We start from the raw sequence: 15,616 nt of genomic DNA on the forward strand, positions 1-15,616 counted from the left end.
GTAGTAAATAGTTTTACCAGGGAATAGAAGTAACAGAGACATATAATTGTATTATATACAAATCCTTGCTTTTACCAAAAATTCTTTATATTTTAGTTTTTGATTTTTTTTTAATTTCGATTTTTTTGTAAATAGTTTTACTAGGGAATAGAAGTAACAGAGACATATAATAGTATATGTTATTCTGGTCTCAGACAGGGTATATACTGTGACATTCCCGGCTTAGAGTTTATATCCCCTGAGCCGAAGGCGAAGGGGATATAAGCCCTAAGCCGGGAATGTCACAGTATATACCCTTTCTGAGACCTGAATTACACATATATTACGGATAACCCCTGACTTGATGTTATTTTCCAGTGCAGGTATTTGTTGACAACACATATATATTGAAAAACCCAACCTGATATGTTCGGCATACGTGAAGGATTTTCTAATTTGCTATGTACATAATTTTATCGTGTGTGTAATAATTTATAATAAGACTTTTAACATCAAATTAAAGTATTAAAAGTGTTAATTGCGTGATTTTGTATCAAAAATGTATCATTGACTGAAGCACGTCATTATTTTCCTCTGTGAACCTCTGACAGTCTGATAGCTTATGACTACGTCACATAGTAACCGGTGTTATGGTGACGTTTTTGAGGTTCCAATTGGGGATAAAAACGTCGTATATACCCCGGCAGTTTCCTGAATATATACTGACATCTCTGTGTTGTTATCCCATCAGAAACTTCGACACATTTGTAATCCGTAATAGTATTATATATATATATATGTCTAGCGGGACGGCTACAGTGCAGGCGATTTGGTGTCACGGTATCTCAGTAGCATGGGTTCGAATCCTTGCGAGGGAAGAACAAAAAAATTTGCAAAAGCAAATCTACAGAACTAACATTGTTGGGTTGATGTTTAGACGAGTTGTATATTTATATATATAGGCCTCTCTGTCGGGTACTATACGTAGTAAATCGAGGCTATTTGTAAATAGAACTGAATCTATGTATTTCTATTATAACATAAAAGACATAGAACATACACTTCATACACTTTAGGCTTAACTAATTTAAATACTATATATTATATACATGCATGAGCACTAAGCTAAAAGCAACATAAAAACGAAAGCACAACAATCACAAATTATAAAAACTAAGCAAACAAACACAAAAAAACAGCGCTATATATATAATGTTTCAAAGTTGTAACATAAAACATAAAATAAATACTAAGCACATGCATTGCAATGCCATGAGTTTCCATTGCATGAGTTTATTAGATTCTCAAGTACATCTGAGACTTCTATATACTATATGTGTTATGTCTGACTCAGAGCACATGCATTGCAATGGCCACGATGAGTTGCCATTCAAAGAGTGTATTAGACAAAAGATGTTTCAGTTCTAAAGTAATTTTGTAACTCATTCCATAGTTTCACGGCAGAATATCTGAAAGATTTCAAGCCATACCTTGTAGTTCTTACAGCAGGTATTTCCACTAAGTCTTGGTATCTGAATGAACATTTTTTGTTCAAGTAGGCCTACGTATCACGTATCATTGCCGACGTTATCCTCCTTGTGATTGCTTTTCAAGTGTAGATAATCTGAACTCACAGGAACTTGTCTCCGAAAAATATTCATGAGTATCTGGGAACAGTATATATTTAACCTCAATATATATATATATATGTTCCTCATAGTCATATATATTATACCTTGATATATTATACCTTGATTTTTTTCACTGTCAAAACTAATGTCAACTGCCGTCAAAGATCATCAAATGTGACTGCCACTGCTTTTTATAGAAAATGGAAACTACCGGGCATCACAACTTTGTTTATCTTTATAACGTCTGTAGAATCCAAATTTAGAAGAATTGATTATCCACCAGTGCTAGTTCTCTGAAATACATGTTCGTACACTTTATATTTTCCCGCGGAAAACTTTTAGGAAAACAGGTTTGTTATCTCCCTTTGAAGAGAATCTTCTCAAAGAAAATGAATAAATGTGTACACAAATTGGCGTGTTTTTATTTTTTACATGCAGTTTCGTCAGATGTTTTACAGAAAAGTTCTATATAAAAGTTTGCTAAAAATTCAATTAACACTAAAACCTTTTAAAGTGTCACCGATAAGCAAGAGACATTTATCTGACGATTTTAGACTCGAAATAAAAAAACGAGTAAAAGACAATAAATTTAGCCACAGAAATATGGATAAAACTGCTGAATCTAAGAAGACATTACGACAGGTAGTGAACGGCGTTGACCTGGTACGAAGAGTCAAGTACAAGGATAAAAAAGACAGCCTTCCACCTCCAGGAACCATTGATCTTCGTGTCATATCCAGTGGAGGTCGGGGTACTCCTAAATCTGTCCTCCTGAATACAACCAATGAAAGGTGTGTATGTTTACAAATGAAATGTAAATGTATATTAATATATGAGAAATAATGTGAATGATCTTTGTTGTCAACCAGGGAATACCCCTATTTCTACTTTCATATGGTCGAATGATCCCAAAAATTATTTGGCCAAAAAAATAATACATGTGTGATAATCATGTGTTTATGCTTACCTGCTGGGGAAAATATAGGGTATATTTGTAGGTAATAGTCCAAATAATTATGATATCTAGGAAGGCTATTTTATTAAATTTTTTGCTTTCTGTATCTATCATTCTACATGTTCTATCTGTATCTGTATGTTTCACAGTCATGACAGTGCAGGAACCGATCGCTGATATATGCGCACTGGAAGGAAAGCTGGTTGGTTAGTCTACAGCCTTCAATAATTAGCAACGCCCATACTGCATAGTCAGCTATAAAAAGCCCTGAAATCATTCATGTCATTAATTAAAACAATTCAAATGAGAAAACTAGCAGCCTAATTAATACATACATGTATGTACCCAAAAAAAATAACAAAACACAAATACAAATGTATGCAACACAGCAACAAACTACAACACTGAAGTACAGAATCCTGATTTCATTTGGGACAGGTACATACATTTTTACTTACAGAATGTTGTGGGGTTAAACTTGTTAGCAGGATCATAACAAACCCCTAACATGGGACAGGGGTGTAACAGTTCAACATTAGAATAAACTATAAAAATAATATACATGTCAAATGTATGTTTGCAACTGTTATTATACTGATTATATATTTGTCATTTCAGCTACCTGTTTAATTGTGGTGAGAACACATATAGAATAAGCTGTAGCAGCAGGTAATGTATAAATTACACACACATGTTAATTTAGTTTAACAATAAAAATGTATTTTTTGGTTGGTCAGTGGTTATGTTAGTCCACTGACATCGTTTGTGGAAAATATTTTGCTGAGGCAAGGATTTACTTGTTAATTGTTGTCTATGTTCTAGATCTGATTCATGTGCTTCAGGATTTTATGTCATATTATTGTACTCTGCATCAGCATGGTTATGCCCACTTTATTTGAACAAAAACCATATGTGGGTACATGCATTGAGACAGCAACCAAAGGTAGATATTAGTCTACCAGTTAAATTCTTTACACTCTTACAACCTGGGCTTTATAATTCATAAACTGCATGTAATTATATATATATCATATATATGTCTTTTCACAGTTAAATGTCAGATATTATCATCATCTGATCATGTAATATAATCTGCATTTAGCAAACTCCTGTAACTATCAACTACATAATAGTTTGATAGAAACTATAAATAAAACACAATAGGAACAGAAATATGTCTAATGAATAAATCTAGTGAATACTGTTACCACTTGATTAAAGTCATATGAAATGAGTGACCGGTGAAAAATAATGTAATTCCAATTCTTGAACCAATGCATATATCCTAAACTTAGTCTTCTGTGCACGATTTTATTATTTTTTTATGCATAAATTTCATATAATCGTCAATTTTTTTTTCAATAGGCCAGTGTTGTTGTGAACATATGGCAGTTAGTGTTTTGAGGCCAAAGTTTAATGAGTGTCACCCGTTTGTCAACAAGCAACAAACAAGCATGGATATTGAGCACGTGTTTAACATGTACAAGCTGCAGATAATAGCTTATTTCAGTGACAGATCCACGCTTATTGCGATCACTGGATTTTTACGAGTAGGGTCACGCTAAGGTCACTTTGCATATTGGAAATATGTCCGGCGAATTGCTTCCTGGAAGCAAGCAAATAAAAAAAAGTAAACTTCTTCTAAATGTGAACAAATTAAAGAATTTTCTTCAGAAAAAAGTATATGTACATGTTAAAATTTAATAATAAAAACTATCCATTTTGTTATAAAAAACATATGTTTCATTATTTAGCTCCCCTGGTCCAAAGGGCAAAGTGAGCTTTTCTCATCACTTGGGGTCTGTCGTCTGTTGTCGTCGTTAACTTTTACAAAAATCTTCTCCTCTGAAACTACTGGGCCAAATTTACCCCAACTTGGCCACTATCGTCATTGGGGTATCTAGTTAAAAAGAATGGGTCCAGTGACCCGGCCTACTAACCAAGATGGCCGCCATGGCTAAAAATAGAACATAGGGGTAAAATGTAGATTTTGGCTTACCGGTATAGTAAACCAACCTGTATTATTTGGGGTGAATGTAAAAATGAAGGGATAATAAGAATTTTAAAACTCCAAAAAAGGGCAGCAAGATTAATTCTAGATGCAGATCCTTTATCCCCCTCAGCCCCCTTATTTAAAAAACTTGGGTGGATGACAGTTGACAATAGAATAAAATACCACAAATATTTACTTCTATATAAATGTATGCGTAAGGAAGCACCAATGTACCTAGTTCAAAAGTTTAAACTGAAATCAGATAATAATCCTTACTCCTTAAGAGGTGTCACTCAAGGTAATCTGATAGTTCCTAAGCCAAAAGCTGAACTATTTAAGAAATCCTTTGCTTATTCTGGATCAGTATTATGGAATGGACTACCACACACAATGTGTAAAGCTCAAAACACTTTTACTTTTAAGCAAAGTATCAAGAAGTACCTAACACAACCCTGATAAGAAATGTTTGCTACAATGTATTTGTATATTTTTTATTTTTTATTTTCATTTGATTTTTTGACTACATGTATACATCTTAAACAGCATTATATCTTATGTTAATAACAATACATTGAACTACATGAGTGTAAATATCTGTTTTGATTTTATTGTAATTTGTATGTGAGGGCCTCAGGGAAGATTAGTTTATTGTAACTAACTGAGTTTACCCTCTTTAAATAAAGAATTTATTATTATTATTATTATTATTATTCCTTTGTTGGGTTGATGCCCCTGAATTGGTAATTTTAAGGACATTTTGCTGTTTTTGGTTATTATCTTGAATATTATTATAGATAGATTTAAACTGTAAACAGCAATAATGTTAAGCAAAGTAATATCTACAAAAAAGTCTAATGACCAAAATGGTCAGATGACCTCTTAAGGAGTTATTGCCCTTTATAGTAAATTTTTGTCAATTTTTCGTAAATTTTTGTTATCTTTTACAAAAATCTTCTCCTCTGAAACTACTGATACAAATTTAACCAAACTTGTCCACAATCACCATTAGGGTATCTTGTTTAAAAATGTGTCTGATGACCCCGCTTGCAAACCAAGATGGCCGACAGGTCTAAAAATAGTACATAGGGTAAAATGCAGTTTTTGGCTAAAATCTCTGAAATCAAAGCCTTATGAGCAAATCTGATGAGAAAAATTTGTTCGTTAGGTCAAGGTCTATCTGCCCTGACATTTTCAAACCAATCAGGCAACCCATTGCTGGGTTGCTGCCCCTGAATTGGTAATTTTAAGAAAATCTTCCAGCTTTTGGTTATTATCTTGAATATTATTATAGATAGAGATAAACTGTAAACAGCAATAACATACAGTAAAGTAAGACCTACAAATACGTCGATATGATAAAAATGGTCAATTGAACCCTTAAGGAGTTATTGCCCTTTATAGCCAATTTTTAACTAGTTTCATAAATTTTGTAAATTTTTACAAAATATTTAAATTACTGGGATAGATTCATAGGTTCATTATAGACAGAGATAATTGTCAGCAGTAAGAATGTTCAGTAAAGTAAGATCTACAACATGTACAAACACATCACTACCACCAAAACACAATTTTGTCATGAATCCATCTGTGTCCTTTGTTTAATATGCACATAGACCAAAGAGAGCAACACAAGCTCTAAAGAGCCTCTAGTTTTTATTCAGCCTAAAAAAAAACAAATTTTTGTATCGTATAATGGTATGGTGTTGTCCTTGGCGTCGTCGTCCAAAGACACATTGGTTTCTGGACAATAACTTTAGTTAAGGTTAAATTTTTCAGAAGGTTCAATACGACTAAAGGAAGCCTGGGATTAATTTTGGGGATAATTGCCCCAACCGTTTAGGAATTAGGGGCCCAAAACAAGCATTTTTCTAGTTTTAGGATAATAATTTGTGTATAGATATTTCTATTGCTCTGAAATTGTACCACAATGTTAAATACCACAAGTAGAAGGTTGGAATTCTTTTTATGGGTTATGGGGCAAAAAAATAGAAATTAAGGGCCAAAAAGGGGCCCAAAACCAGTATTTTTCTAGTTTCCAGACAATAACTAGTGTGTAAGGGTATGGATCTCTCTGAAATTGTCCCACTATGTTCCATATAACAAAGGGAAGAATGGGATTGTGAGTTTGGGGTTAATTGCCCCAGACATGTAGGTATTAGGGGCCAAAAAAGGGCCAAAAAGAAGCATTTTTCTAGTTTCAGACAATAACTTGTGTTTAAGTGTATGGATCTCGCTGAAACTGTACTACAAGGTTCCATACTACAAAGGAAAGGCTGGCACTGAGTTTTTGGGTTATTGCTCCAAAGGGGGTTTTCAATAAGTTGGGGGGGGGGGGGAGGGTTGTTTACAATTTTTTAAGGTGATGCATATATTTTTTTCTCTTCAAATTTCAAATTTTTGACAAGTTTTAAAGGTGAAATCTTCCATTTCACACTGACAGTAACGAGCAATAGATTTGCAAAGTTTTTACCACATTGATTTTGTGTCAGAAACCTTTATTATGTCAAAAATTTGACCACAATCCAAAATCAGACAGTATCAATCTTGAATGTTGTGTCCATACTTGCCCAGCTGTTCAGGGTTTGACCTCTGCGGTCATATAACGCTGTGCCCTGCAGAGCATCTGGTTTAATTTGAGGTTTCATATGACATTAATATTTTGCAATTTTCTTTTTCAGACTTGATAAATTTTCCAAAACAGAAAACATTTTCATCACACACAAATCTTGGGACAACATTGGAGGATTACATGGTATGTAAGATTTTACTTAAGTTTTCTTATTTAACAATAATTAAGCTAGAAGTGTTTCAGACAACAACAATAACTATTGAAAAAGTATGATAATTCTGAAGCCATAAACTTTTTTCTATATATTATATAACGCTAAAAATGCTAAAATCTTTTTTCTTAAAATTATTTTTTTATATCTTTAGTTTAAACATATTTATTTATCATGTTTATAGTGGATTGGGAAACAAGTTTTTCAACTTATACTAATCCCTTTCCACTTTGCGGGTGCAAGTGCTGCCTTGTAGCGGCATTAGCCTGCTCTTTTTTCGAAATCTACAAGGGTGTCTTTAACGTGCAAGAGATATGGCTCTATCTTAACACGGGTCAGCCATTTATTGTCCCTTTCCGACGGACTATCATCGTTTCCTCAAGACCATACTCGCAAATGGTGTCAAGGGAGAGCCGAAAATTAAGTCCCTGAAATTTTCATCCCAGACGGGAATCGAACCAGGAACCTTCGTGTTAGTAGTCCGATACACTAACCACTACTGTGACCACGGCTCTTACTAACCACTACTTTTTAATATCTTTAAATATCAGGATGATGGATAAATATAAAAATAAGAAGATGTATGATTGCCAATGAGACAACTCTCAACCAGATACCAACTGGTGTAGAAGTAACCAACTATAGGATACAGTCACTGTTACAGCCTTCAACAATAACCAAACCCATACTGCATAGTAAATTAGCTATAAAACAATTTAACAAACTAGATGTTTATAATTTGATTTATATTTTGTTACAGGTATGGCGTTATCTTTAGAGGCAGCAGGTGTCCCTAAAGTAACTTTGCATGGCCCTACAGGAATAGTATGTACCTATATGTATATGACAAAGAGTAGATAAAAAGATAAGATAAGGAGTGAGACAACATCATATCATTACTTGATGAATAAAAAATAAGACATGTAGAAAGAAAAAAATGTTGATATCAGTATTTTGAAATTCAGGCATAGTATGAAAGCTTGTATTTCATGTCTTGATGAAAAGAGGTATTGTGTAAAAGGTTAATAAGGCTGCAAACCAATTCAATCCACCAAGAGGAGGTCAAATAACAGTCTTGTTCATGTTGTTTAAGAATTGTCTATGCATGTGTAAAAACCAATTGTGTAAGCTCTCATTCTCTCTAATAGTGTAAGTTCTAAATTACTCCAAATCTTAAATTGATGTGAACAGACAAAAAAAATGTCCACAGCATATCTGGGTTTCTACTCAGGACAGCTACATTTATATATGTCAGAAATTAAGGCATGTTCAAATTTTATATGTTTATTTGTATACAATAATGATGCATACATTGGTACGAAACAATGTATTATGTATCCCTGTTATTTTACTTTTTTAGGAAACTGTGACTAGAGATGCCATCTTTTTTGCTGAAGGTTGCAGAATAATAATTGGTAAATATGAAGCATTTATTTACTGGTAGCTACTTTAAGAAAGCATACCTGCCAACCCTCCCGCTTTTCATGTAAATGTCAAAAGATAATGATAAAGGAAAGAAACAAACAACACACCATGTATAGGATATAACCATATATTGAAAGAAATAAAGTATATCTATTAACTCTTATAAGTGTTTGTATATAAATAAATAAACAGTTCATATATTTCACTTTAAAAAGTTGTACGCGCAAAATTTCCCACTAAGCTGTCATTGCTGACGGGGAGATCTCCCTCTTTGAAGGTTTCAGAGGTTGGCAGGTATCTGAAAGATGCAGATGTTTGCAGTAGCTATTAATTAAAGATGGCAGATTATCTTGTCAAGGAGATGTTTGAGAGACCTACATTTTATAAGTTGGTTATTGATGTCTTATCTTAATGATCTGAATTGTCTGTCAGGCACTTATTTTCCATTCTGTTTTGGTTAAGAAATTTGTAGCTTAGTTATCATATCAGGGTTGGCTTTTTGTCATAAAACATTACCATGATTACTCAGTACTCAAGAGTAGAATATTTTTGCCCAAAACATCAAATCCAGTATTTAGATTGTTGATTTCTAAGTCCAAGTACAGTAGTCATGTAAGATAAATTAAGATTAATATTTAGATTAGTATACTGTATTTATTGTACAAAAAGTCTGCGGCATAAATCAGAATACTGGTTAGCCAATTTGGTGACCAAGTTCATCTTTTAGCCGCTTTGCTGCCTAAAATGTTTTAACATATTTTTTTAACCTCAACATGTAATGCTTAAAACTGTTCGGGACTTGAATTGTTTGTTTCTTTCTTATTTCCTTACTTTTCTTTGTTAACATGAAACCTTCATCTACAAAACCCTATTCTCCTGCCTGCGAATCCATGTTGTATTTTGAAAACGTCATATTATTCAAACGTCATACACAAAACCATCGCACTTCAGCGAAAGGACCATCATACTTCGGCATGGACCATCGCACTTCAGCGTGACCATCGCACTTCAGCATCCCAATCGCACCTCCGAGTCCTACATATTTATTACTGCAAGGTCCACAAATTATGATGAACAAACATGAGCTAAATATAGCATAGGTAATTGAAAAAAGTAACATTGCTATTATTGAAGTACAAAATAATACTTATTTATACAAAAAGGTTTCTTAGCTTCAGTATTTTATATGATGTTGCTTTTTAGCTCACCTGGCCCGAAGGGCCGAGTAAGCTTTTCTCATCACTTAGCGTCCGGCGTCCGGCGTCTGTCGTCGTCCGGCGTCGTTAACTTTTACAAAAATCTTCTCCTCTGAAACTACTGGGCCAAATTTAACCAAACTTGACCACAATCATCATTAGGGTATCTAGTTTAAAAAATGTGTTCAGTGACCCGGCCAACCAACCAAGATGGCCGCCATGGCTAAAAATAGAACATAGGGGTAAAATGCGGTTTTTGGCTTATAACTCAAAAACCAAAGCATTTAGAGCAAATCTGACATGGGATAAAATTGTTCATCAGGTCAAGATCTATCTGCCCTGAAATTTTCAGATGAATCGGACAACCCGTTGTTGGGTTGCTGCCCCTGAATTGGTAATTTTATGGAAATTTTACTGTTTTGGTTTATTATCTTGAATATTATTATAGATAGAGATAAACTGTAAACAGCAATAATGTTCAGCAAAGTAAGATTTACAAATAAGTCAACATGACCAAAATGGTCAGTTGACTCCTTTAGGAGTTATTGCCCTTTATAGTCAATTTTAAACCATTTTTTGTAAATCTTATTAATCTTTTACAAAAATCTTCTCCTCTGAAACTGCTTGGCCAAATTAATCCAAACTTGGCCACACTCATCATTGGGGTATCTAATTTAAAAAATGTGTCCAGTGACCCGGTCAACCAACCAAGATGGCCACCATGGCTTAAAATAGAACATAGGGGTAAAATGCAGTTTTTGGCTTATAACTCAGAAACCAAAGCATTTAGAGCAAATCTAACATGGGTGGAATTGTTTGTTAGGTCAAGATCTACTTGCCCTTAAATTTTCAGATATATCGGACAACCCGTTGTTGGGTTGCTGCCCCTGAATTGGTAATTTTATGGAAATTTTACTGTTTTGGGTTATTATCTTGAATATTATTATAGATAGAAATAAACTGTAAACAGCAATAATGTTCAGCAAAGTAAGATTTACAAATAAATCAGCATGACCGAAATGGTCAGTTGACCCCTTTAGGAGTTATTGCCCTTTATAGTCAATGTTTAACCAATTTTCAAAAATCTTAGTAATCTTTTACAAAAAATCTTCTCCTCTGAAACTACTGGGTTAAATAATCCAAACTTGGCCACAATCATTTTTGGGGTATTTAGTTTAAAAAATGTGTACAGTGACCTGGCCATCCAACCAAGATGGCCACCACGGCTAAAAATAGAACAATGGGGTAAAATGCAGTTTTTGGCTTATAACTCAAAAACCAAAGCATTTAGAGCAAATCTGACTCAGGGTAAAATTGTTTATCAGGTCAAGATCTATCTGCCCATAAATTTTGAGATGAATCGGACAACCCGTTGTTTAGTTTCTGCCCCTAAATTGGTAAGTTTAAGGAAATTTTGCTGTTTTTGGTTATTATCTTGAATACTATTATAGATAGAGATAACCTGTACACAGCAATAATGTTCAGAAAAGTAAGATTTACAAATAAGTCAACATGACTGAAATGGTCAATTGACCCCCTAAGGAGTTATTGTCCTTTATAGTCAATTTTTAACAATTTTCATAAAATTTGTAAATTTTTACTAACATTTTCCACTGAAACTACTGGGCCAAGTTCATTATAGATAGAGATAATTGTAAGCAGCAAGAATGTTCAGTAAAGTAAGATGTACAAACACATCACCATCACCAAAACACAATTTTTTCATGAATCTATCTGCTTCTTTTGTTTAATATTCATATATACCAAGGTGAGCGACACAGGCTCTTTAGAGCCTCTAGTTCTTATAAATATATTTATCTGAATCCTGAATATTTTTATAACAGGAAGGCATCAGCCATGGATGACAACCTACAGTGATGACAACGTCAATGTTACATATGTGCCTTTACTACCTGAGGAGAAAGAACAATTTCATAATCCTTCTAAAGATATATCTACCTCAAACAGATCTGATAAAAATACAAATTCAAATACAGACGTTCAAGATAGTTCAATAACATCAGAGGGAACATCAATATCAAATGCAGGTGAGTAATGAAAACTCCCAAGTAAAATGCTTGTTATGGATGATCAGAAATTATTCTTTTGTGAAATTGTACTTATTCTTATTTTAAGATTGCTACCTTATTGAACATAGTTTAGAACACGGTTAATTCAGAAACTAATGCATGCATATATTATTTTGAATCCCAAATATCTGGTAAAAAGTTAAATCTGGTACTGTGAAATTACTTTAATTTGTGGGTATCAAATTTCATGGTTTGAGCAAAAGTTAAGTGTTCATGGTGTTGCTGGGCTCTTAAATTCAAATAATAATTTTTATATGACCGCAAAATTTGAAATTTTTTTCGTCGTATATTGCTATCACGTTGGCGTCGTCGTCGTCGTCGTCCGAATACTTTTAGTTTTCGCACTCTAACTTTAGTAAAAGTGAATGGAAATCTATGAAATTTTAACACAAGGTTTATGACCACAAAAGGAAGGTTGGTATTGATTTTGGGAGTTTTGGTCCCAATATTTTAGGAATTAGGGGCCAAAAAGGGCCCAAATAAGCATTTTCTTGGTTTTCGCACTATAACTTTAGTTTAAGTTGATAGAAATCTATGAAATTTTGACACAAGGTTTATGACCACAAAAGAACGGTTGGGATTGATTTTGGGAGTTTTGGTTTCAACAGTTTAGGAATTAGGGGCCAAAAAAGGGCCCAAATAAGCATTATTCTTGGTTTTCGCACAATAACTTTAGTTTAAGTAAATAGAAATCAATGAATTTTAAACACAATGTTAATGACTACAAAAGGAAGGTTGGTATTGATTTTGGGAGTTTAGGTCCCAACAGTTTAGGAATTAGGGGCCAAAAAGGGTCCCAAATAAGCATTTTTAGCTCACCTGGCCCAAAGGGCCAAGTGAGCTTTTCTCATCACTTGGCGTCCGGCGTCCGTCGTCGTCGTCCGTCGTCGTCCTGCGTCCGGCGTTAACTTTTACAAAAATCTTCTCCTCTGAAACTACTTGGCCAAATTTAACCAAACTTGGCCACAATCATCATTGGGGTATCTAGTTTAAAAATTGTGTCCGGTGACCCCGCCAACTAACCAAGATGGCCGCCATGGCTATAAATAGAACATAGGGGTAAAATGCAGTTTTTGGCTTATAACTCAAAAACCAAAGCATTTAGGGCAAATCTGACATGGGGTAATATTGTTAATCAGGTGAAGATCTATCTGCCCTGAAATTTTCAGATGAATCTGACATTCCGTTGTTAGGTTGCTGCCCCTGAATTGGTAATTTTAAGGAAATTTTGTTGTTTTTGGTTATTATCTTGAATATTATTTCAGATAGAGATAAACTGTAAAAAGCAATAATGTTCAGCAAAGTAAGATCTACAAATAAGTCAACATGACCAAAATGATCAGTTGACCACTTTAGGAGTTATTGCCCTTTATAGTAAATTTTTAACCATTTTTCGTAAATCTTAGTAATCTTTTAGAAAAATCTTCTCCTCTGAAACTGCTGGGCCAAATTATTTGAAACTTGGCCACAATCATCATTGGGGTATCTAGTTTAAAAATTGTGTCCGGTGACCCCGCCAACTAACCAAGATGACCGCCATGGCTATAAATAGAACATAGGGGTAAAATGCAGTTTTTGGCTTATAACTCAAAAACCAAAGCATTTAGAGCAAATCTGACATGGGTAAAATTGTTAATCAGGTGAAGATCTATCTGCCCTGAAATTTTCAGATGAATTGGACAACCTGTTTTTGGGTTGCGGCCCCTGAATTGGTAATTTTAAGGAAATTTTGCTGTTTTTGGTTATTATATTGAATATTATTATAGATATAGGTAAACTGTAAACAGCAATAATGTTCAGCAAGGTCAGATTTACAAATAAGTCAACATGACCAAAATGGTCAGTTGACCTCTTTAGGAGTTATTGCCCTTTAAAGTCAATTTTTAACCATTTTTCGTAAATTTTATATATCTTTTACTAAAATCTTCTTCTCTGAAACTGCTGTGCAAAATTGATTCAAACTATGCCACAATCATCTTTGGGGTTTCTTGTTTAAAAAATGTGTCCGGTGACCTGGCCATCAAACCAAGATGGCCGCCACGGCTAAAAATAGAACATAGGGGTAAAATGCAGTTTTTGGCTTATAACTCAAAAACCAAATAATTTAGAGAAAATCTGACATGAAGTAAAATTGTTAATCAGGTCAAGATCTATCTGCCCTGAAATTTTCAGATGAATTGGACAACCTGTTTTTGGGTTGCGGCCCCTGAATTGGTAATTTTAGGGAAATTTTGCTGTTTTTGGTTATTATATTGAATATTATTATAGATATAGGTAAACTGTAGACAGCAATAATGTTCAGCAAAGTAAGATATACAAATAAGTCAACATGAACGAAATGGTCAATTGACCCCTGTAGGAGTTATTGACCTTTGTAGTCAATTTTCAATCTGCTTCCTTTGTTTAATATTCACATAGACCAAGGTGAGCGACACAGGCTCTTTAGAGCCTCTAGTTCGTAAATCTTAGTTATCTTTTACAAAAATCTTCTCCTCTGAAACTACTAGGCCAAATTAAACCAAACTTGGCCACAATCATCATTGGGGTATCTAGTTTAAAAATTGTGTCCGGTGACCCGGTCAACCAACCAAGATGGCCGCCATGGCTAAAAATAGAACATAGGGGTAAAATGCAGTTTTTGGCTTATAACTCAAAAACCAAAGCATTTAGAGCAACTCTGACAGGGGTAAAATTGTTTATCAGGTCAAGATCTATCTGCCCCGAAAATTTCAGATGAATCGAACAACCTGTTGTTGGGTTGCTACCCCTAAATTGGTAATTTTAAGAAAATTTTGCTGTTTTTGGTTATTATCTTGAAAAATATTATAGATAGAGATAAACTGTAAACAGCAATAATGTTCAGCAAAATAAGATTTACAAATAAGTCAACATGACGGAAATGGTCAAATGACCCCTTTAGGAGTTATTGCCCTTTATAGTCAATTTTTAACCATTTTTCGTAAATCTTAGTTATCTTTTACAAAAATCTTCTCCTCTGAAACTACTAGGCCAAATTAAACCAAACTTGGCCACAATCATCATTGGGGTATCTAGTTTAAAAATTGTGTCCGGTGACCCGGTCAACCAACCAAGATGGCCGCCATGGCTAAAAATAGAACATAGGGGTAAAATGCAGTTTTTGGCTTATAACTCAAAAACCAAAGCATTTAGAGCAATTCTGACATGGGGTAAAATTGTTTATCAGGTCAAGATCTATCTGCCCCGAAAATTTCAGATGAATCGAACAACCTGTTGTTGGGTTGCTACCCCTAAATTGGTAATTTTAAGAAAATTTTGCTGTTTTTGGTTATTATCTTGAAAAATATTATAGATAGAGATAAACTGTAAACAGCAATAATGTTCAGCAAAATAAGATTTACAAATAAGTCAACATGACCGAAATGGTCAAATGACCCCTTTAGGAGTTATTGCCCTTTATAGTCAATTTTTAACCATTTTTCGTAAATCTTAGTTATCTTTTACAAAAATCTTCTCCTCTGAAACTACTAGGCCAAATTAAACCAAACTTGGCCACAATCATCATTGGGGTATCTAGTTTAAAAATTG

At 34.0% G+C, this 15,616-nt stretch overlaps 1 protein-coding gene across 1 annotated transcript in view; it reads left to right on the forward strand.

Moving 5' to 3' along the window:
* Positions 1–1,977: 1,977 nt before the first annotated feature.
* The window catches only part of LOC139488351 (zinc phosphodiesterase ELAC protein 2-like), a 33,158-nt gene continuing 19,519 nt past the window's right edge, over positions 1,978–15,616 (forward strand). Inside the window, exons 1-6 of the mRNA XM_071273885.1 lie at positions 1,978–2,401; positions 3,184–3,234; positions 7,237–7,310; positions 8,099–8,163; positions 8,699–8,753; positions 11,804–12,007. Coding sequence (XP_071129986.1) covers positions 2,043–2,401; positions 3,184–3,234; positions 7,237–7,310; positions 8,099–8,163; positions 8,699–8,753; positions 11,804–12,007 — 808 coding nt within the window. The 5' untranslated portion in view covers positions 1,978–2,042. The remainder of the gene's footprint in view (positions 2,402–3,183; positions 3,235–7,236; positions 7,311–8,098; positions 8,164–8,698; positions 8,754–11,803; positions 12,008–15,616) is intronic.

Source organism: Mytilus edulis, chromosome 9, assembly GCF_963676685.1.
Source record: "Mytilus edulis chromosome 9, xbMytEdul2.2, whole genome shotgun sequence".
In the NCBI taxonomy this organism is placed as follows: Eukaryota; Metazoa; Mollusca; class Bivalvia; order Mytilida; family Mytilidae; genus Mytilus; species Mytilus edulis.